Genomic DNA, 22,914 nt, shown 5'->3' with positions numbered 1-22,914 from the left:
AGCCTGAGCTGCGCCTTACTGCTCCTTCGCTCCGCCCTCAAGCCAATCTCCGTCCCCAGATCTCCTATATCCCCGCCTCTGGACCCGCCCCAGCCCAGTCGCCGGCCTGGCTCGCTCCGGCTCCACCCCCGGCCCGCCCAGCCGTCGGTGCGCTGAGGCCTGGAAGGCACCGCCCGCAGACGCTCGGAACTGCCGACTCGAGAGCTACCCGTAGAGGGCCGGCGGCGGGAGCGGAGTGGGTCGGGCGGGGCCGAGCCGGGCCGTGGGCCGTGTAGGGGCCGGGCGGCGGCCGGGCCGGCGGACGGCGGGATGGGCTGCACTGTGAGCGCCGAGGACAAGGCGGCGGCCGAGCGCTCCAAGATGATCGACAAGAATCTGCGGGAAGACGGCGAGAAAGCGGCGCGGGAGGTGAAGTTGCTGCTGTTGGGTGAGGCCACGCCCAGCGCTGGGACCCCCCCCCCCCCATTCCCAGCCTAAATCCCCAGATGAGGATTGTGACCTCCAGACTAAGGCTCGGTCTGAACTCCCACACCTGGATGTGAATCCCCGGATCTGACCTGGCCAGGACACCCAAATAGTGGTTCAAAACTCTGGGTTGGCCTAGACCTTTGATCCATAGCCCAGACTCTAGATCAGACTTTCAATTCATCCCAGACCCCAAACCCTCAAACCCAGACACCAGTGCCTCAACACTAGCTTCCCAGAACCCTGCTTGACCATCCACCCTTGCTCATCAACTCACAGACCCTCAGAGCCCCTGCCTTGTCCTTCCATCCTTCCGTAGACTTTACCCAAAGCCCCAGAACCGCACGCGGCCCCTACCCTCAGGCACCACCTGTTTCCCTCACCTGCTCCCCCTATTCCTATTGGGCATGAGTATCCCCGGGGGCCCCTGCCAGGCCCCCACCCACTCCTTCCTTCCCCCTCTGTGGCCCATCCCTACTCTGGACCGTGTATCCTCCACCTGTGCGCCCTGACTCCATAGGACCTCTCAAGTGGGTAGCCATGACTGCTCATGAGCACCCCCTCCCGCTGGAACCCCCAAACCTTTAGAGACCTCTGCTCCCTGCATCTGGCCCACCAAGTCCCTCTCTGCAGGCATCACTCCTTAAACCCTCTGCTCCCTCTCCCTTAAGTCCTCTCCCACGCTCTGGCCTTCCCCAGATTACCCCACCCCTCCTGCACCGGGTGGGCTGGGCTGGGCTGGGCTGGGAGGAGGGAGCCCAGACCCCTAAGGGGCTGGACTGAGGCTCCACGGGTCATGCTAGGGAAGGGGGCCAGGCCTTAAGCTTCCCAGGGAGATCCCACTGGCTCTGTGTTTCTCAGTTTCTAAGCCCTGTTAGGCCCGGTGAGGGGCGGGTGGTCTGGGGAGTAGGAGAGTGTGTGGAGGAGTTTGGGTTGCCTTGCGTCCAAGGCCAGGGAAGATGGTGGCTGCTTGAGGGGTGGGGGGAAGTGGAAGTGGTGAGACAGCCGACATATTGCTGTCCCAGCAGGCAGAGTAGATCCGCTGAGCAGTGCTGGGCTTCCCGCACCCCTTCTAGGCTGAAAAGTCTGGGACATGGCCTCTAGGAGTGTGTGGGCCTATTGGATCTTGAGGCCCTGTGAGGGGGAGTGACCAACTGGATGAGGAGTTGAGGGGGCCTGCTAGGGGTGGGCATCTATGGTGGACTTTTGCAAAGACTGTGGGCCACGTAGTTGTCCCCTCCAGTTTCCCACTGGGAGCAAGTGTGGTGCCCAGTGGCAGCGTGATTTGCAGACGTTTAAGGGTTGGGGGGAGGGTGGCCCTCGCAGCAGCGTAGGAAGACTGGACAGCGTATGTTGGGGGGGGTGTGGCCCCTCGCCCCAGAGCTGCTATGGGGTCCCCAGGCTGTGAAAAGCAGAGCTTTTCATGCTGGGCCTATGGCTGAGGGTCAGCATGGCTTCCATCATGGGGCCCATCTGTTGACCGTCCCTGGGGGCCTGGCCTCGGGGGCACAGCCCCGGAGGTTTCAAAATGGCATCCGCTCCGCCGCCGCTGCGGGGAGGAAGCGAAGGGGCGGGAAGGGGCGGCGGCCCAGCCTCCTGGGCTGTTTTGCGTTGGGCGCTTGCCTCTTCCTGTCTCTGCTGCGAGTGCGGCAGCGGCGGTGAGTGGGTGTCGACGCGCCGCGGTGGAATGCCCGTCGCTGTTCCCGCTGGGCCTGGAGAAGGTGCTTCCGGGACTGCTGCTCCCCGCGCCCAGCCAGAGGACTCTAGCCAGCCGCTCCTCAGGCCGATGGTGACGGCTGAGGAGATGTGGGAATGGCCCATGGGGCTTGGGGGCACAGGGCTCCTGTCCTGTTCTGTGGCCCTACCCTATCCCATCAGTCTTGCTCCTTGGAGCCCAGCTCAGGTTTTGAGCCTGGCAACCCCTCCCATGCTGGGCTGGCAGCAACCAGGGGTGCAGGGTCTGGCTCAGCATTTTCTAGGCTGGGGAGTCCATCTCAGCATCCTGCTTCTCTGGCTTTGCTTCCTCTGTGAAATGGGCTTCCTGGGTTAGAGCCAGAGGAGTGCCTGGGTCCAGGATGGGAAGAATAGGGGCCTCATGGAGGTTCCTGTTGGGAGTGTGGAGTGGGGGCTGAAACCCTGCAGAGGGTGCACTGCAATGGGCTGGGAGACCAAGTGTGCCTGAAATTCAGGACCCAACCTGCTGTGGCTGCCTGGGGAGGAGTTGTGGCTGGCCATTCGTTTCCCATCTAGGTACAAAGAGGTGATGGGAGCCCAGCCGGGGCAGCTTCAGCATGCTGGGCGCCTGTCCCATGTAGCGGAAAGGACTCTGTCCAGGCAACGGGACTCGGGCTGGGCAATTGCCAGCCTTCTCTCCCAGCCAGAACCACGCCTGCTGCCCCACCCGCATACTGCCTCCTTCCCATCTGGGTAGCCTTGCCAGCAGGCGGGCCCACTCACTGTCACTGGGGCAGAGGCAGATGTGATACAAGCTGGTGAGAGGGTTTTTCATAGCAGCTTGGTGGGGGGAGCAGAGTTGCTGATACCAGCCCTGCTCTAGGGATACCCCCCCACACCTACGCAGTTCTGTTTGACTGACCAGGTATCTGGTCATTCCCACTGGTGGTCATATTCCATCAGCTACCAGGTGGAATCTGGGGCCTTGGCCTTGGCACTTGGGGGAAAGAAAGCCAAAGCTTGTGTTTGGGGGATTTCTCTGATTTGGGATGGGCCTTGTGGGCAGCCTACAGAGAAAGGAGAGGCAGCGTCCACCATTAGCTCCATGAAGGCTTTGGGGTGTAGATACAGCAGTTCTCTCTGCCCCTGGGACTTTGCATCTATCCATTTGCTTGGTGTGCTTTCCCTGTTTCCATCTCACTCACTCCTACTTGATCTTCAAGACTCTCTCTGCTCAGGAATCGCCACCTAGGATCCTTCCTGGACAAACCCCCTTCACCAAGGCTGGTGAAACACCTCCTCTGGCTCCCAGTGCTACCACTTTCCCTGGTAGAGTGTGGTATTTGCCTGGGTCACAGCTGCCCTCTCTTGAGACTGCAGGGGCAGGGCTGTGTCCCCTTTATTTCTGAGCCTTCCATGCCAGGCATGGAGCCTGGCATCTATTGAGTGCTTCTTGTCTGTTTATTGAATGAAGTGCTCTTCTTGGGGATGGGTAGATGTAGGAGTAAGATGATGGTCACTGAGCCACAGCCTGGCATATTGTGGGCAGGTGACAAGAACTCAGTGTAGGACCAATGACCAGAATTAGGGGGGATACAGAGAGAGAAGTTCTTCCAGCTGTTTCCCCCGGGTCTCACCACAGGCTATGCTGGCTCCTCAGAGACAGCCCTTGCGCTACTCCGTACAGAACTCTTGTTGAGCAGTCTGTAGGCCGTCACAGGCCACAGCACTGAGTAGCAACTCAAACTGTTAATGTGGGAGACTGGCTTAGCATTCTTCCTTTCAGCTCAGGCTGTTTGAGGACTGTTGCAGGCCTGCTGTCTCTGTCACTACAGTAGAGTCTGTCTAGCTCTGGGTGCTGGGGCTGCCCCACAGCCAGAGGGCTCAGACCGGAGCAGTGCTGCGGGAGCTGTTGGCTAGCACAGAGACTGCATATACAAGGACTCAGTTAGGTTTACCAAAAGGAAAGAGAGTTTGGTGGCCTTTCTCCTATCTGTGTCTCTAGCAAAGGGCCTGGCACACTGTGGGTGCCTGTTAAGAGTGTATGGAGAGAATGAAGTTATTGAGCACATCCATGAACAGGGATAAGTAATTCTGGGTCTGCTGCTTGGGCCTTGGTCTAGCTGGAGATAGTGGGGAAGGCTACCCTGAGATCCTGGCTGGCTGGGTAATGGGTAGAGTCTAATGGTGCCTGTAAATGGCTGGGGGCTTCCTGGAGAAGGGGTCCTCTGGGTGACCTCGAAAAATGAGTAACAGTTGCTAGGACATTGGGGTCAGAGGGACCAATTCAGCAAGGGCAATGAGGTAGAAAGGCCTGGCCTAGCTTCCCAAGCCCTAGGGTGGGTGTTTCCTGGCCTGGAGGAGGAGGGCTCACCCTCCTTAGACCAGCTCCTGGGGTCACACAGCCCTGGGTTCAAATCCCAGCTCCACCTGGTACACTGGCTGAGAAACCCAGCAACAGGTGAGATCCTGATCTCCATCCATCACCTGGGGCCAGGGGTGCCTGCCTGCAGCCACCGGTGTTGTGGGGACAGTATACCAAAGCTTAGAGGCTGTGAAAATGGAGGACCCCCTGCTGACTCCTGCAGAGCTGAGAGTTTGGTGGGAGGGATCTCCCCAGCCTAGTGGCTGCCTGGCCTCAGTATGGAGGCACTGGGGAACCCCCTCCCTTGTCCTCTAGCAGCTTCTCACAGCAAGTGGGGAGACCAAGTCATGTAGCTGATGCCAGCTGGAGTGACAGACTGTCCTGGGGACTGTAGGTCCAACCTCTGAGGGCTGAGCGCCTTCCTGGGGGTCTAGGGTTGGGGGTGTGGCAGGGCCCTGGGCACCAGGTGGGCTGGTACCCAGGCTGGCCTCCAGCCTCCCCATTCTCTCCACAGCCTTTGCCATCCCGCCATCCCGGCTGGAGCTCATTAGCACTTGAATGGGGGGCGGGGCAGCTTGGGCCTCCAAGTCTCTTCTTCCCACCCCTCCCCCAGGCTCGGCAAGGCTTTGTCTTCGAGAGCGGGCAGCGCTGGAGCTCCCACACTAGGGAATGAGCAGGGGTCTAAGCCATTTCTAACCCCCTCTGCCTGCATCCTGCCCAGTCCCGCTGGGCTCAGCTCCCACTCATGACCCAAGTGTTGGTGCAGCCAACATGAGAAGTCATACCTCTAGGGTAGGAGTGAGACTGGATCCTTCAAGGTTCAAGGGATACCCCTGAGCTGGGAGACTGAGTGAATCAGGGTGGCTTTACAAAGGAAATGACACTGGAGCTCAGCTGAGGGCATCCCAGGAGGGGTGGGGGTGGAGAATCCTAAACAGAGGGCAGAGCAGGTGGTAAAGACAGAGGGAATGAGCTGCCACTGTGGCTGGAGGTGGAAGTCGAGCCAGCTGGAGAGTACAGGCTTCCATGCCAGGCCCTGAGCCACCCACTGTGCTTGAGTTGGAGCCTAGGCTGCCAGGTGGGGACTGGCATGGTCAGAGACCCCTTTGGGCTGAGCAACCTGTCAGGGGTTGGCCCTGGACTGGCCTGAGCTTCAGGGCCTGGGTAGCATCATTGGTATCCTAGGTCTGCAGTGTTGCCCAGCAAATGACAGCAGGTAGTACTGGGAGTGGGGCCTGATTGGATCCCAGTGAAATTCCTAGACTTTCAGCACTGCAGGGGCAGGCACACCGGTCCTGTCCACTCTGCCCTTGATCTCAGTCCCCGACTGTCTCTCTCTTGGCCTCTGTCTCTAAAAGCCACCCATTCTCTTGGCAGGAACAGGATGGAGGAAACTTTGTTCACATAAGCTCTTAACCACTGAGGGACCAGGGTGTCATCCCACCACACCCCCAGCAGAGAATGAGACAGTCTGACACAGAGCCTGAGTGCTGCCTCCCCAACACCCCTTGGTGCTGTGCAGGAGGCAGGACTAGACAGAGAGGGGCAGGGCCCAGGACAGCATCTGTCTCATCTTCCCAACATCTTTGGGCAGGAGTCCCAATCTAGGAATTTAGTGAGGGGGAAGGGGTCAACAGATTCTGGCCAGGCTGCAGCTCATGTGTCCTGCTTAAGAATGCCCTGCAGGGTGCTCTGGGGAGAGCAGAGGACTAGGCCCCTTGATAGTGGCCCTGGTACCTGATGCTCTCAGGCAGCCCCTCCCTCAGCCACAAGTGCAGGGTGGGGCTCCCTCCACCCAGCCCCACCCAGCCCCTCTAGCCTGGAGCTTTTGTTCTTACTAAACCCCAACCCCACCCTCACCCTCACCTGTTTCTTGGGGCTGTGGCCATCTTGGTGATTTGGGAGGATAATCACTCTGGAATAACCAAACATTTGCAGGGCCAAGCTGGGCCTTCAGTGTTGGCCTCCTGCATGCACTTCCAAGGCTTGGCAGCAACTGCCAGGCCAGTTTGAGCCAAAGCCTAAAGGTGCGCTAGTAGAAGACTTGTTGAGAGTGTCCTCATGGCATGGAGGATTCCAGGGTGCCAAGACTGGCAGCACCGACTGTGCCCCAGGCAGGAGGAGGGGCAGTGAAGTCTGCACGGCAGGGCTGGGCCTCTCGGGGAAGTGTCCACACCGGAGGAAAAGGAGGAAGCAGCTGGAGGAGGAGGAGCCCAAAAGAGGAAGAGGCCATAGGGCAGCTCCTGCTGTGCACTGGTAGGGGGGCAGTGAGCCCTGTCAACTGGGGGATCTAGAAGGTGAGCCCCACCTGCTTAGGCTCATCTGCATACTCCCATGGCCACCCTATTGGGAGTCACTGGGTTGGTGTCTGTCCAGGCAGCTCCTTCCCTTGTCCTGCCCCAGCAATCGCTGGGCCCAGGATCCCAGAGAAGGTGGCGCCTCTGAGAAGGATTCCAGGCCCCTCCTTTGACCACAGGAAGTGGTGGCTGGGAGAGGGACGCTGGTGGGAGGGCCAGCAGGAAAGCAGAGGGCTACTCTTATGTTCCCGAGCGGCCATTGCTCTCCAAAGCCGGAAGGCCGGCTGCAGGCTGAGATGAATGCCCGGAAATGGAGCAGCAGCCCTGGGATTAGCTCACTCTGGATTTCCCCTGCCTGGGGGTGGACAGAGGAGCCCTTGGTGCAACCTCAGGATTCTCCCTGCTGCTAAACACTGAGCCTGGGGGTACATTCACTGGGCCTCAGTTTCCCTCTAGGGATAACAGCAGCTGCCTCTGATTGAGCATTAACTATTTTGTGGGGCTGGACTCTGGGTTTTCTTGTCTTATTTAACCCTGTTAGGCTGGGACTGATGTTACACCCATTTCACTGATGGGGAAACTGAGGCTCAGAGACCTTACATAACTTACCCACAAATGGAGACACCAAGATATGACCAGGTAGTGACTCTGAGCATCTGACCCCAACCACCGTGGCCCCTCAGGAGTCTGTGCCCAGCTGGCAAAAACTGATCAGTCAGGACAACAGGCAGATGCTGTGTGTGCATGTGTTCTGCATGTGCCTGAGGAACTGTCTCTGGGGGCCTCAATTCCTCTTTTAGGAGGTTGAAAGTGGGCTGTCTGCCCTGGAGGGTGGACCCAAGACTCTGTGCATGAATCTTTTCCCTGCTCAAAGCCAGTTATCTGCCATGTGCCCATGGGGTGACCTCATCCTAATGCAGCTGCCCCCGTTTTTATGCACCTGCTTCCCTCCTTCTCTCCCAGCCCATGTCCCCTCACAGTAATACTCAGGTCATGGTCAGGCAACTTAGCACTTCACTTTTCCCCTAATATTATGGTTCTTCCTGCAACCCCTAGGCTTAGGAGGATTGAGACCAGGCCTGAAGAAGGCTCAGAGACTGTCAAAGTCCAGGGTGGGGGCCCCTGAGCCTGGTCTGAAGACTGAGAGTTGTCCAGATGAGGAGCAGGAAAGGGTGTTTCTGTAGAGGGCTCCCACTGTGAACTCTGGTGGGCTCATGTATGGGACTGTATGGCGACTGAATGTGTCCACAGCGTGGGCTGGCAACAGCATGATGGGTGGTGAGGCTGGTCCTCATGATCCTTGGCCTCCAGATCTGAGTTTTGTGGCCTTGCCCTCCCCCACGGAGGTTCCCAGGGGTTCTGCTCTGTGTTGGCAGGCCAAGCCCTAAGGGGCTGAGGAGCTGGAGAGAGACTTAGGAGAGTCAGAGCAGAGGGTCAAGGCCTCTGTGGGCCATGAGGCAACACACAAAGCAGAGAACATGCACCCTCGTGGCCACTCAAGACATCGAGCCCCAGAGGACCCACTCCCCCGCCTTCCTCACTGTGTGACCTCAGGCTGTCTTCTTCCTTCTGTGTGCCCAGTGTTGGGATCTGTGTTGTCATGATTCTCAGCATGGTCCGATGGCTTGTGCGCACAGAGACAAGATGCTGGCTTGGGCTGGACCATGGGGTATTTTGGTGTGAGTATGAGGACCCGAGGGAGGCTGCTCAGGGCAGGCCTTGAGCTTGGCACACTCCCCTGAGGGAACATTTCATCGATGGGGACGCTGAGGCCCAGGTGCTGGGCATCTCACTCAGGGTCCACCACAATGAATCAGAAGAGGAGAGATGGGGATTATTCAGATTCTTTGAAAACAGCAAAGGGATTCCTTAAATGAAGAAGCATCCAGGAAGAAGGGTGTGCCAAATGGCCTGGCTCTTTGTGTCACCTGGGCCCTTGTCCAGCATCTCCTGGCTCCTGTAGAGGGTGAGACCTGTAGCCTGAAGGGCCAACAATGAACAGCTGTCAGGGCCTCGTCTCCTCCAGCTGCACTTCCTTATCCAGTGCCTCAGTTCCCCTGTGTACATGGGCAAGGCCCCACTGAGGGAGAAGGAAAGCCCTCTCCTTGTCTGGCAGGCCCCAGGCCTGTTTCCCTTGCACAGAGAGCTCTGACTTGGCAGTAGCAGGCCAGGCCCTGGTTGTCATTGCCTCCTTGATAGGCATCATGAACCCTTCGAAGCCACTGGAGGCTGCCCAAGTGGCAAAGACTGGAGGGAGGGAGGTTCTGGGTTCGTTGGGGCACCTGGGAGAAGGCTAGGCCATTCATGCAGATGGGGGTGTCACAGGGCCCATCCAGGACCCGTGTCCCTGCCCCCTACAGTGCCAGACCCAAGCTGAGCCTCCTTGGAGGGAGTGAGGGGACCAAAGAGTAGCACCTGCAGGAAGGAAGAGACGCCAGGGGCTGGGCTTGGAGGGCCTTTGTCTGGCGGGGCCCTCTCCCCCTTCCTGCCATTCCCATTGTTCCCTTGTGTGCCTCGTCTCCGCTGGCAGAGAGCTTCCCAGACTCAGGAGGGGGCTGTGAGTGGGGGTCCATGCACCTCCCCCAGCTGCCCCTCGCTGAGGCTGCTTTTTCAGAAACAAATTCTCTCCAGCACTGCCCAGCCCCCACCTCCTCCGCTGGGTCTCTGGCTGCTGGGCTCCCCCTGGTGGTGACAGACCCTGGGACCCTGAGGCTGCAGGAGAGGGGCGGGAACTATGGGGCCCGGAACCACGGGCTAGGCTGGAGACGTGGCACCTTTCTGGGATGAGAGTGGGAGGTGGTGCCCAGGCTGCCTTTGGGCTGGGGTTCCCAGAGATCACCCCCACCTTCCCCCGGTGCCCCACTGGGTAGATTCAGGCGTGGTGGCAGTGGGGGCGGGCCTGTTGCTGTGGGTTTGAGCTGGGCTGCTGCCCAAGTCTACCCTGTGGTCCCAGCCACTGCTGCTTATGAGAATCTCTGCCCTCAGGCCTGCCACGTCAGCTGGCCGCTCTCCCTCATCCCACATGTTCCAGGGGAGCCCACCAGCACAGGAGCCTCTGCAGGGGGCCTTTTACCCAGGCTGTCCAGCCTTCTTTTTTTTTTTTCTTAAAGATTGGCACCTGAGCTAACATCTGTTGCCAATCTTCTTTTTTTCCTTTTTCTTCTCCCCAAAGTCCCCCAGTACATAGCTGTATATTCTAGTTGTAGGTTCTTCCGGCTATGTGGGACGCCACCTCAGCATGGCCTGATGAGCAGTGCTAGGTCTGCCCAGGATCTGAACCGGCAAAACCCTGGGCTGCCGAAGTGGAGCACACAAACTCAACCACTCGGCCACAGGGCTCACCCCTGCCCAGCCTTCTGAGTGCTGGAGTCAGTGAGCAGTGTCTGCCCTGAGGCTCCTGGGCGGGAAGGAGACCCCAGCTGTGGAGGAGTGCCAGGTTGTGTGGAAGGAAAGTGCTGAACTCAGAGCAAAAAGCTAGCAAAGGAGTGAGTAGCTCTGATTCCTGTCCCAGGTTACACAAGTCCCAGCAGAGAACTTCCACTGCTGAGTCAGCCTGTTAGCCACTGGTCATTGCCCTCCACTGCGCTTTGTCTGAAAGCCTCAGAGACTCTGCTTCAAATGGCCGCAGGAGGCCACTCTGCAGGTTGCAGTTGCAGTAACCTATGCAGTGTGGTCATTGTGGGCTGCAGGAAATGAGAGGCGGGGGGAATCTGTAGTCTTCCAAAGGATAAAAAAATAATGGTAATAACTTATCTGAATGCTTACCATGTGCCAGGCACTGTGAGAAGGTGCAGGGGCTGGTGGGGGAACTTGGTGCCCAGGATCAGAAAGGTGCAAGCAGACTCCGAGCCAAGTACCAGCTTATGTGATAGGGGTGCATGATCAGGCCCTGATGGAGAAGGGAGTCACTGCAAGATTGAAGAGTGAGACAGCTCCCTGGGCCCCCAGCTCATTCCACCTGGCTGTCATGCTGTGCTCGCATCCACCTCTGCCCCTGGCTGTGTTGGTCCTCACCCCTCTCCGAGGAGATGGTGGTGTCCTCCTTCACAGAAGAGATGCCAGAGAAAGGGCAGGAAGGAGGCCAAAGCTCTTGGAGACCTCAGGAAGGATCAGGGTGGGCACCAGGGCTGTGGCAGATCTGGGCCTCCCTCTGGGAGAGGATCTGAGAGTGAGGAATGGGCCAGCTGGCCATTCAAGCCTTGGCAGCCTCTGCAGAGGGGAAACTGAGGCCAGAGAGGACAGCAGCATGTCAGCGCCTCCCAGCAGAGCAAAGCCTTATCTAGGAGGTAGAGGGTCTAAGATGGACAGACAGCAGTGGTCCAGCGTCAAGCAACCGGATCAGTGGCCACATCTCTACTGCAGGGCTCCTGCTGGCCTTGTTCGGGCAGGTGGAGTGGTACTGTCTCCTTTCCCCTATCTGTTCCCTTCTCTGTTGGAGCCCTGTGCTCCCAGAGTGGAAGCAGATGTTCTAATGCAGAGCAGCCGCTGTTACCCAGCACATCACAGCAATTACTGCCTGCCTGCTGGGGGCCCAGCAGCTGCGCCCCAGGGCAAGGGCTGCAGAGGTTTCTTCCTCCACAGGAAGAGGTATGGCCCAGTGGGAACACAGGCCTCCCCAGGAAGTCTCTATAGGCCCCTTTGGTTTCACTCAGCTGGAGATAGAGCAGTTGCTGGGGCCCTCTGTGGGCTGGAGGCTCCTGCCACCTTCTCTTGGCTGAGTTCCCCACCTGGCACCTTTGGGGCAATCCAGAGCTGGCTAAAGAAGCCCCCTCCTCTGAGGGGAAAGCGCAGGGGCTGGTGGGGGAACTTGGTGCCCAGGATCAGCAAGGTGCAAGCAGACTCTGAGCCAAGTACCAGCTTATGTGATAGGGGTGCACGATCAGGCCCTGATGGAGAAGGGAGTCACTGCAAGACTGAAGAGAGAGTCAGCTCCCCACAGCTCCCAGGGCCCCCAGTTCATTCCACCTGGCTGTCATGCTGTGCTCGCATCCACCTCTGACCCTGGCTCCCTGATCTGCCCCAGCTGCTCCTGGGCCCTACCTCTGGTTCTGTCCCAGTGTTTCCCCTGCTTCCTGCCTGGCTGCCAGCACCACGCCCTTGTTCTGCCCCTCACTCCTACCCGCCTGAATCACAGCTGCTAGAGGGACAAAGGGACCACCCTGAGTCCAGGGATGGGGGCTCCAGAACCTTGGTTTGTCCACCTGTGAAATGGGAGTCTTTCTGCAATGACCCCTGCTGGGAGCACAGAATGTCCTCCTAACTCTTAGTATGTGAGAGGAAGGGAGACTGTGGCTTGAAGGAGACGGGGAAGTGGGCCCTCAGCCTGCTGGGGCAGGGAGCAGGCATTAGCACCAGCCAGCTTACCCAGGGGCTGCCTGCCTCAGTCTTGCCACGCCTGCTGCTACTAGGAAAATCAGATGTAAAGCGAGTTTGTGCTGTCATCTCCATCACTGGGCAGGGTCACGGAGTGGCTTACATCACTTACCAAGAGAGTGGTCAAAGGGCCAGATGGAAACTAGTGCCTCAGTTGGACAGGGGTCCCAAAGTCACACAAGAGGGTGCAACCCTCACCCTAACCTCCAGTCCCCTGTGCGTTGGACAGCCACCCATTCTGAGTTTCTCAGTTTACCTGGCTGGGGATGGCACGATTGATTTGACCAGTTTACATCCTTGGCCTCTGCTCCCCCAGCTGGACCCCCAGTCATGGCTGTGACTCGTGGCTCCTGGGACTTCTTCTGCTCCAGGATATGTTCCCTTCCTCCTGCTCTGTGGGAATAAGTGCCTAGGTGGGAAGGACAGCCAGGCAGTTTCCTGGCCCTTGTGGTTAGCCAGTCCAGTGCTGCCCTCTCTGCCCCGGGGGTTGACCGCAGTGACTGGGCATCACCATCTAGCCTTCCTAGGCTGTCTCCTCATGTCCCCACTCAGCAAGTGGGGAGTGTTAGTGTGAGTGATCCTGGCTGCTCCTCTGCCATGCACAGCGCAGTGAAGAGGGAGGGGTGCTGCCATTTGACCACAGCCCTCACCCAGGGGAATGCACCAGGACTGGTGCCTCTTGTGCCCAGGAACTGACCCGGTAGAGGGAATTGCTGCCCCCGCCCCCTGCCTGTCCAGAGCCTGCACATATGTGCCACTGCCAGCGTTCCCCTATCCTGGGAAGCAGGCCTGGGACACTCGGAACCCCAGTGATTCCAGGCAGCTGGTGGCATTCGGGAGAGAGCTCAGACCCTCCTCTTCAGGGAGGCTTCTGGGTTGTGGACATACCCAGGCCCACCCCTGTGAGGGCCACAGCTAGGTCTGTTTCCCCTGGTAAGGTGGGAAGCAGGGTGGAGGCAAGTGGCCAGGGGCCTTGGCAGGGTCTGCTGCTGCCTGGAGGGCACTGCAGAGACTGGGACCAGCATCTGCTGGGAGGCAGGGAGTGAACTCAGGGGCAAGTGCAGCTGGGACGTGAGGACAGTGCAGCCCAGCTGCAGTACAGGACACTTAGGACAGTTCTAGGAGGCTCTGCACGACGGCAAGGCGGGCTACCCACAGAGGGGATTATAATCATGTGACCTCATTTATTAGATGGGGGTGAGAATAGAACCTACCTTAGGATTGCTCTGCGATTGAATTACTTAGTGGACGTGACAGGCGTAGAAGAGCGTCTGATACGTAGTGGGCATTGTTCAGGGCTTTGCCATTATTATTATTGCTGACGTTATTCTTGCTGCTCATGTTAGTTTGTGTATTAGTCCTGTCATCCTCTGAGGTTGTCTTGACCAACTCTGAGGGATGTAGGGGCCAGAGTCCCCAAGCGTGACCTCCCTACAGACCTCCCCACCCATCCTGCTGAGCTGCTCAGAAAGACAGACCTGCCACAGTGGTCAGGAGTGTTGGGACACATGTACAGGGAGCAAGGGGCAGGTATGGCCAGCAAAAAGAACTGCGTGGACAAAGGCCTGGAGTTGGCAAGAGGCAGTGCCTGGCAGGGGCAGGTGTGACTGGCACTGATGGGGCAGGAGCAGAGGGGGCAGTCTGGGCAAAGGCTGGGAGGGAAAGCCCAGCCCAGCTGAGGTGCATTCTGCCTGGAGCTTGGGACGGGGAATGACAAAGGGAAGAGGTGAGGCTCTGCTCCCACCCCATCCATCCCCCAGCCAGGAGAAGCCCTCCTGGTCTTTACACTTCCTTGCATAGACGCCCTGGGGAATGCAGATTCTGGGCTGCACCCTTGTGGTCTGGCTCTGTGTGTCTAAGATGGGACCTGGGAATCTGCTTTTCTTCTTTAACACCCTCCCAGGGCATTACCCCACAGCGTCTGAGCCACAGTTTGAGAAGGGTTGGGTAGACCAGGCATCATGGTCCTGCATATCTCCCTGCCCTTCTGAATCCTAGCTGCATGACCTTGTGTCAAGACTACTTTTCTGAACCTCAGTGTCCTCGTCTGTAAAATGGGAACAGAAACAGTGTTTGTGGGTGGGTCTGCTTTTTTTTTTTTTAAGATTTAAAATTTTTTTTTTTCTCCCCAAAGCCCCCCGCTACATAGTTGTGTATTTTTAGTTGTGGGTCCTTCTAGTTGTGGCATGTGGGATGCCGCCTCATCATGGCTTGATGAGCGGTACCATGTCCGTGCCCAGGATTCAAACCAGCGAAACCCTGGGCCGCCGAAGCGGAATGCGGGAACTTAACCACTCGGCCATGGGGCCTGCCCCTATGTGGGGCTGCTTTGACAGTCACAGGAAAAAGCACCAGCAAGTCCCTCAGCACTGGTCAAGGAGAAATACAGGGTGGGGCTCTGCCAGGCCAGGGCAGCACCTTGAGTCATTATGGGAGGGTGTGTGTGTGTGACATTGTGTGTCTCCCAGGTCCTGGTCTCCATCAGCTCAGGGCAGACTTGAGCACGGTGGGCAGAGAGCTGGGCCATGGGTCATGCCTGGGAGGCAATAGTGTGATGCTGTGCCCCAGCCCTTTGGCAGCCGTGGCTCAGACTGTGGGGAAGAGGGGCTGCAGCTCTGCTGGAGTCTGCAGGGCTCCTTCCTACCTGCTCCGCCTGGGTATGTTGGTGAGTGCCAGCCACAGAGTGTTGAGCCTGCATGTGTGAGAATAACAGGGTGACTCCTGCAGGGCTGGCCTCAAGTCTCCAGCCAAAGCCCCTGAACTCAGCCAGGGCAGTGGAGTGCCAGGGCGGGCAGTGGAGCTTGTGGGAAGCAAAGGCCTGGGGTGAGTCCACCATGGGGCACAGGTGGTCTAGGTTGCCTTGATCACTGTGGCCCTGCCAGCTGCACCCCTGGTAGCTCTGCTGCCCACCAGGCTCAACTGCCTCCATCTCAGCATGTGATTGATGGGGAGGGTGAGTTCTGCTTCTGGGGCTACAGGGGGCTAGGCCGCTAGTTGATGCCTGTGTCGCCCACTGGGCCTGCTCCCTGATTGCCTCTGCCCTCTGTTCCAGGTGCTGGGGAGTCAGGAAAGAGCACCATTGTCAAGCAGATGAAGTAAGTGCTGTGTGCGGATTTTGATTTTCCAAACCTTGATTTTCCCTTTTCTTCCTCTCGGCCTGTACTGCCTTCCAAGTACAGGCCCAGCCAGCCTTAGTCAGGCCCAGGACCTTCTCAGAGGCAATCATCCATCCTCAGGTCCAAGTGGGTTGGGGCAGTTCCCTTCTCTCTGAAGTAGGGCCCTGCTGGCCCCACCAGCCCCAGGTGTCCATGTGAGGTCCCTGTGCCCTTTGGACCCTAACCCCTGACCTCTGGCTGCCAGGATCATCCATGAGGATGGTTACTCAGAGGAGGAATGCCGGCAGTACCGGGCAGTCGTCTACAGCAACACCATCCAGTCCATCATGGCCATTGTCAAAGCCATGGGCAATCTGCAGATTGACTTTGCCGACCCCTCTCGTGCGGTATGTGAACTCCCCCCACTGCCTGCCTCCCAAAAGTCTTCCGGGCAAGTCTTGTTCTTGGGAATCTGAAAATACCCCAGCCTGGGCCCCATTTGAGAGGCCTCCCTGCCTTTGACAGATGGGGTGGGGGTGTACTCCTGCAACTGCCTGACCACCCACTGCTGTGCCCAGGACGATGCCAGGCAGCTGTTTGCGCTCTCCTGCACGGCCGAGGAGCAGGGCGTGCTCCCTGAGGACCTGTCTGGCGTCATCCGGAGGCTCTGGGCTGACCATGGTGTGCAGGCCTGCTTTGGCCGCTCTCGGGAGTACCAGCTCAACGACTCCGCCGCCTAGTGAGTACTCCAAGGGACTGGGCGGGGTGGGGGAGGTGCGGACTACAGGTGGGCTTGAGCACTATCAGAAAGATACTGCTAGTCTCTGTTTATGAAGCTGGTGTCTGTCAACCAAGGCCTTGGTGATTTTTGGTTTGGGATGGGGGGCGCATGGTATTGAAAGGCCCAGAGGAAGGACAGCCAGCTGGCAGAGCACATCCCCTCTAGGCTAGTTGAATCTATCAACCCAATCATTAGACACGATCATTCTTTTTTTTTTTTAATTTTTTTTTTCCCTTCTTCTCCCCAAAGCCTGCCAGTACATAGTTGTGTATTTTAGTTGTGAGTCCTTCTAGTTGTGGCATGTGAGATGCTGCCTCAGCGTGGCTTGATGAGCGGTGCCATGTCGGCACCCAGGATCCGAACTGGCAAAACCCTAGGCCGCCAAAGTGGAGCGTGCGAACTTAACCACTCAGCCATGGGGCTGGCCCCTAGACACAATCATTCTGAAGAACATTTGCTGCCACCTGCTCTGTGCCAGGTCCTGTGCAAGGCTTCAGGGACACAGTGATGAGTGGAGCAGACAGGTCCCCTAGCAGTGACAACCTAGGGTCATGCTGGGAGTGGGATAGGTCCAGAGGAGGGACTGCCTCAGCTGAGCCTTGCATGAGAGTTACAGGAGGAATAGGGCAGGGTTCAGGCAGGGCAGCATGTGCACAGTCCTGGGGGTAGTAGCATGCTGGCTGTGCTTGAGGTCATGGAGGATGTTCAGGCTGGCTGGAAAGGGAGACACAGGGGGAAGAGATTGTCTGGGAGGTGACATATGTTTGTAGGTTGGAGCCCTGGACCTCAGCTCTGACCTTTACTGGCCCCAGGCTAAGCTCAGGCCTCAGCTGGGGAATCACAGGGGGTTCCAGGAGTCCCAGAGGCTCAGCCCACAGGGTTATGCTCTGAACCCCTTCCCTGAAAGTACCTTCCATGTACCAGGCCTGGTGCAGGGCGCTGAGCTTCCCGTGGGGAACAGGCCAGATGGGCCAGTGGCCAGCTCTGATGGCTGCAGGGGACATCCACAGGCTTTGGATGGTGCCACCCATCCTACCCTCTCCTACTTGCCCTCTCCTCTTACCTGCCCTCTCCTATCTCTGCTTAACCCTGTCTGGAACAGCTTTCCCGCTCCCACTGCCCATCTAATCCTAAGCTGGCCCAGAGAGGGCTGGACCTTGGTGAGGTGGGTGGGACACGGGTCTTGCCTGGCCCCCAGTCACAGGGATGGCCTCCCCCTACCCTCCTTGCAGTGGCCTGAATGCCCTTGTGTGTGCTTCCCCCACCCCCAGGAGCTGTAGAATCACAGCCAGACACCTTGGGGGCCTCCAGGCCTCAGTGCTTCCCCTCCCAGAGGTCACAGACGCAGTGCCAGGGGTGCTTGCAAGTCCCGAGGCAGGGAGGGGTGGGCCCTATCAACCACTGCCACCTCAGCACCCAGGATACTTAAGGAGGGTGGGGATAGAGCCACCTTCCAGGCCATCTCCTACTCCTCCATCATCCTGGTCTTCATTCCCCAGACATTAAGCACCACTGTGTGCCCAGCACTGTTCTGGGTCTGGGGATTCAGCAGTGGACATGGGCACTGCTCTCTGAGGCAGGTTTGTGCCATGACCAGATCACCCTGGGGTGGGGAGCAGATTGGAGCACTACAGGGAAAGGGCTATGCCAACCCCTCTTCCAGCAGTCCTCCAAGGCTGTCATGGGGCAGCAGGTCCCTGGGGTGAGTCTACCTGTTGGAGAGAAGGGAGAAGCTGGTGTAGAACCCACCATGAAGCCTCTAGGCTTGAGGCTCTCAGTAGGGGGCGGGGCACAGTATGCGGGTCACAGCACATGCGTCATGGTCCCCTATGGCCCTTCCTGTTTTTCTGTTCTGCCCCTGTGTCTCTGAGGTCATTTCCCTCTGGTTCAGCTGCTGGTAGAAGCCAAGGGTTGGCCCTAGTAGCCCTGCCCCAGGAGCAAGACATTGGCACTGGGCAGTGGTTTGGAGGTGTGGACGCAGCTCCCAGGACACAGCAAGGATATTGAGGCAGGCAGCAGAGCTGAGCCCAGGGCCCAACAGGGGTGACATTGATCCTTTTTAAGGAAGCTGGTAAGGAGGAGCCCCTGGGACCCCTGCCAATCAGGTGTCCATGCCCTCCCCCTGAGGAGCCCAGATTTTACTGGGCACTAGGCAAAGAGCCCACTGGGCCTGGCAGGCCCCAACCTGTTTGGCCCTGCATCGAGGGACACGCCAGGCTGCTCTGCCGGGTACCATAATTGCACCGATTAGCATCCTGAATCCCTCACTGAAGGACTAATTTGCCCCCTCTCACCTGCCTTGTCTGCAGCTCCACCACCCTGGATCCTGTCCAAGGCCTGGCTCAGACCTGGGTGCTAGGGCTTGGTTGGCCAGCCACAGAGCTGTACCTCCTTCCAGGCCCATTCTGCAGACAGGAGGCAAGGGATTCCAGTCCAGGTTTCTTCATCAGAGCAGTGAATGTCATGCAGGCAAGGGTTCAAGAGGCAAGGACTACGTCTGAGAGATGAGGGGACAGGAAGGAAAGGGGCCTTGGCCACATGGCCCAGGGCCAGCTAAAGAGGCCCCATGTTGACCTCCACTGACCCTCCCACCCCCACCTCCAGCTACCTGAACGACCTGGAGCGCATCGCCCAGAGTGACTATATCCCCACACAGCAGGATGTGCTACGAACCCGCGTGAAGACCACAGGCATCGTAGAGACACACTTCACCTTCAAGGACCTACACTTCAAGTGAGTGGGAGGGTGGAGGGGCAGCACCTGTCAGCCTTTGCAGTGACAGAGAGAGGGGCCGGTCCAGGTGCCCCAGCCCCACTCTGAGGTTTCTCAAGGTTGTGTGGTTGCCAGTGTCTCACAGCGTCTGTGGACCCTGACACATGTGGCTACACCCTGCCTTGCTGACCAGTCCTAACCCTGCCGGTCCAGACATGCCCTGGCGTAGAACCAGGGGTAAGGTGGGCAGACGTGGCTGATTCCATGAAGGCAGCTGCCCCACTCTGAGTAGGCCTCTGTCCTCAGTCAGCCACCTTGTGAAATGGGGCAGAGAACCCCTCAGAATCCCCTTCTCTGGAGTTCAAGCGACTCTGTCTGCAGGATGTTTGATGTTGGTGGTCAGCGGTCTGAGCGGAAGAAATGGATACACTGCTTTGAGGGCGTCACAGCCATCATCTTCTGCGTAGCCTTGAGCGCCTATGACCTGGTGCTAGCTGAGGATGAGGAGATGGTAAGAGGCCAAGAGGCCACTGGGGGCGGGGGGGTGGGAGTGGAGGGTTTGTGGCTGGTGCTGACTGCATTGTCCCGCCCCCAGAACCGCATGCACGAGAGCATGAAGCTGTTTGACAGTATCTGCAACAACAAGTGGTTCACGGACACGTCCATCATTCTCTTCCTCAACAAGAAGGACCTGTTTGAGGAGAAGATCACACACAGCCCCCTGACCATCTGCTTCCCCGAGTACACAGGTGTGGGGACTGGGCCTCTGGGAAGGAGCTGGTGGAGGAGACCAGGTGGCCCCCAGGCGCCCCCTGCTGGACAGAGAGTAACTGTGGACCCTCATGCAGGGGCTGGTGCCTCACAGGCTTATATGCTTTTGCCTGCACACACAGGGCCTTCTTAACACACTTGGGGAAGTACCACTTCCATGTCACGTGGGCCTCCTCCTCACACAATCAGGTGCCCATCTTTACACACTTAGATGTACGTGTGCATTCACACACATTGTCATCTTGTACATATGCGTATGCACACATTATATGCCTGTCCGTTCATGTGCACAGAACTGTGGGACGGGCCTGCTTGCTGCACACGCAGCACAAGCCCTCATCACTTTGTCTCCCACAGGGGCCAACAAGTACGACGAAGCGGCCAGCTACATCCAGAGTAAGTTTGAAGACCTGAACAAGCGCAAGGACACCAAGGAAATCTACACGCACTTCACGTGCGCCACCGACACCAAGAACGTGCAGTTCGTGTTTGACGCCGTCACCGACGTCATCATCAAGAACAACCTGAAGGACTGCGGCCTCTTCTGAGGGGCAGCAGGGCCTGGCAGGATGGTGAGCCAGAGGGGGCCCAGGGAGGGGGCTAGAGAGGAACAAAGTGGGGCCACTGAGCCCTGAGAAGGGACGGGGCTGGGTCAGGGGAGGGTCCAGGTGGTGGTGATGAGCCTGGGCCTGTAGGAGACCAGAGGACAGGAGGGAAGCACAGGGTGGTGAATCAGAGGACGACTGAGTGCAGGGCACTGAGCAGGTAGCGCAGGCTGACCTGGGCTCCCTTCTGCCCAGTGGTACAGACAGCAGGAGGGCCTGGCCATGAGCTAGGACAGAACTAGGGGTTGTCCCAACCTTACTTGGAGAAAACTCACTTCCTCACCCACCAGGCCATTTGCCTAGCCTGAGGAAGCTGGATGATAGAGGGAGGCCCAACCACCTGCCACTTAGTGTGACCTGCTCTGCGCTCATCCCTGTCGTCTTTCCCTTGGACCTATCTGAGAGTCCAGGCTGAGGCTGGCCCCACTGGCCCTGGGGGAGGTGGGGAGGACCCTGCCAGTGCTACAGACTCCCCTCCCCCACGTAACCCAGCAACAGACACTGGCTCCTGGATGGCCACTGTGTCCGTGGTAACGAGTGGGTGGGAAAAAGGAGAGGGTCATTGTCTAGGGAGGCAGGAGGAGAGACACACACTGGCTACCTCCCAACCCATGCCCTCACTGTCCCCCACCTCCAGGGCCACCGCTGACTCTGCTCCCCCCCAGCCCCTGAGGAAGATGTGGGCAAGAGGACTACGCTCCCCACCTTTCCCCCCTTGGCCGCTTTTCCCCTCTTTCCTCTCTCTGTTCTTGGCTCCCCCATCCCCTCCCTCACCTCCAGAGACTTGGGGGAGGGGCTGCCACAGGCATACCTGTTTGAAGCCTGCCCTTGTCCAGGTGCCAGGAATGGCTGCGGTACCCCCTCCTGGGCATCTGTTCTGGTTTTAACTGTTGTCTTGTTCTCTCATGGGGGAGGGGAGCACATGCTGAGTCTCCCAAGGCCTGCGTCTGGAGGGGCACCCACTTCTCCAGCCTGGGACCCCTGGCTTCACCCAACACCAGCCCCTGACCCAGCCCGAGTCCAAATGTTTACAGGGAGCCTCCTGCCCACCCCACCTCCCCAGCCGCTTGGAGGCCCCAAAGGAAAAAGCACAAGAAGCGTGAGACGCCACCATTCCTGGAGACCACAGTCCATTCTAGTAGCTTTTTAAAAAAATGAAAGTAAAGGAAAAAAAAAAAGAAAACTGCAGACCTAGTAAACTTTTTAGAGAAAATCTATTTAAAACTGTCAGATCCTGACCAGCACCCACCCAACCCCCTTCCAGTGATTCCGTGCCTTCAGTGTGTCTGCGTGTTTACACCCATCCCTCCGCTGGCTGCCCCCTGTGCGGGTGGCACCCCTGCCCTGCCCTCCACAGAATTGGGCTCCAAGGGCTGTTCCAGACAACTGCCAACGTCACTGAGGGCCCCGCCCCAGCGGCCCTGGGCCCTGGCTCCATTAACCCACATGTAGCTCCTTAGCGCTAACCTAGGAACCGCTGCTGCCTGCTGAGGGGCCATGCCCCTCATGCCCTCGCCCCAGGCCCGGGTCCTTCAGCGTTGAACACTTCCTTGCTTTTTTCACATGTTTTATGGAATTGTTCACCTGGTTTGAAATAATAAAATGTAGAAAGAAAAAATACCAAGAACTGCTCAACATTTTTCTCTCCTGGGGGCAGAGACACAGGCTAAGATGTGCCAAGGTGGTAGTGATCCAGGACCTGAATCCTTAGTCGTGGCAGGGCCCTGGGGGCTCACTCTCCAGGTCATGTTCAGGCCCATACTCAGCACCTCAGTTTTCCCACTTAGACTAGTCATCTTCCATGCTCGGGCCTGTATGTCTGCCCCTCTCCTCCCAACAGACTCTGCAGTCTTGGGTCTGGGGTAGAGCGTTGCTGGAGCAGCAGGGCAGATTTCTTAAAGGAGCTGTTCTCCTAAGTGATTCTTCCACACTGGGAGCCGGAGGGGTGTCCAGTGAGTCTAGTGCAGAAGAAAAATATGACTTGTGACCTCCTAGGCCCAAGGCCCAGAGACAGTGTGAGTTGCTGAAGTCACACAGCCAGGAGGCCGCAGCACCTCACATAAACCTCCCTTCTCCCAATTTGAGATGTTGCTGAGCCCTGCCCAGAACTGAGGCCCTTGGGCTTGACTAAACAAAAAGTTGGGAACAGTAGGCGCCTTGAGGCATGTTCAAAAAGGTTTCTGCCCCAGAGGTCCCACCAAACCTGAGGGAAGGAGAGACAGGCAAGTAGCCACACTTCAGCAAGGCGGGAGCCATGGGCAGGGTTCCTGGAGGGCTGCATCGGGACTATACCTCTAAGAATGCATAGGCTTCCAGGGGGCTGTGGGAAGTGCATGTGCGTTGCTGGAGAAGGGACAGGCAGGTGACAAAGCCAGGGTGCCTATGGGATGGGCCTGAGCGCCAGCCAAGGTGCCTGCACTTTGTCTCGCGAAAGGACCGCAGCCGGCTGAGGCTGAGCCTATGGGAAGCGGCTTGGTGAAGGCCGGCGTCTCCCCGGCTGGGCTCGGAGCGAGCGCCTCCGCCTACGACCGCCAGAGGGCGCCGCAGCCCGTGCTCGGCCCCGCCGGGCTGGTCATGGAGGCTGACGTCATCGGGTCCTGTGCAGGCCGCGGGGCACAAAAGCAGCTTTGTGGAGCGGCGGCGGCTCCGCGCCTGCCGCGGGACCGAGCGGCCTGGGCTGGGGTCGGCGCCGCGGAGGCGGGAAGGGCGAGGGGAGAGCGAGGGGAGGGAGGGTGGAGCCGGGCACCCGAGACCCCGCCTCCGCACACCTGCCAGT

General features: G+C 58.4%; 1 protein-coding gene across 1 annotated transcript; it reads left to right on the top strand.

The window, feature by feature from the left end:
• Window positions 1–173: 173 nt before the first annotated feature.
• On the top strand, window positions 174–21,758 carry GNAI2 (G protein subunit alpha i2). The gene is made up of 9 exons (XM_046684838.1): window positions 174–427; window positions 15,227–15,269; window positions 15,535–15,676; window positions 15,848–16,008; window positions 18,655–18,783; window positions 19,144–19,273; window positions 19,358–19,511; window positions 19,891–20,105; window positions 20,776–21,758. Exons 1-8 carry the CDS (start codon window positions 310–312, stop codon window positions 20,079–20,081), a joined length of 1,068 nt encoding a protein of 355 aa, XP_046540794.1. The 5' UTR covers window positions 174–309; the 3' UTR covers window positions 20,082–20,105; window positions 20,776–21,758.
• Window positions 21,759–22,914: the final 1,156 nt, after the last annotated feature.

Source organism: Equus quagga, chromosome 1, assembly GCF_021613505.1.
Source record: "Equus quagga isolate Etosha38 chromosome 1, UCLA_HA_Equagga_1.0, whole genome shotgun sequence".
NCBI classification, from domain to species: Eukaryota; Metazoa; Chordata; class Mammalia; order Perissodactyla; family Equidae; genus Equus; species Equus quagga.
This window is presented reverse-complemented; position numbering and strand designations above follow the sequence as displayed.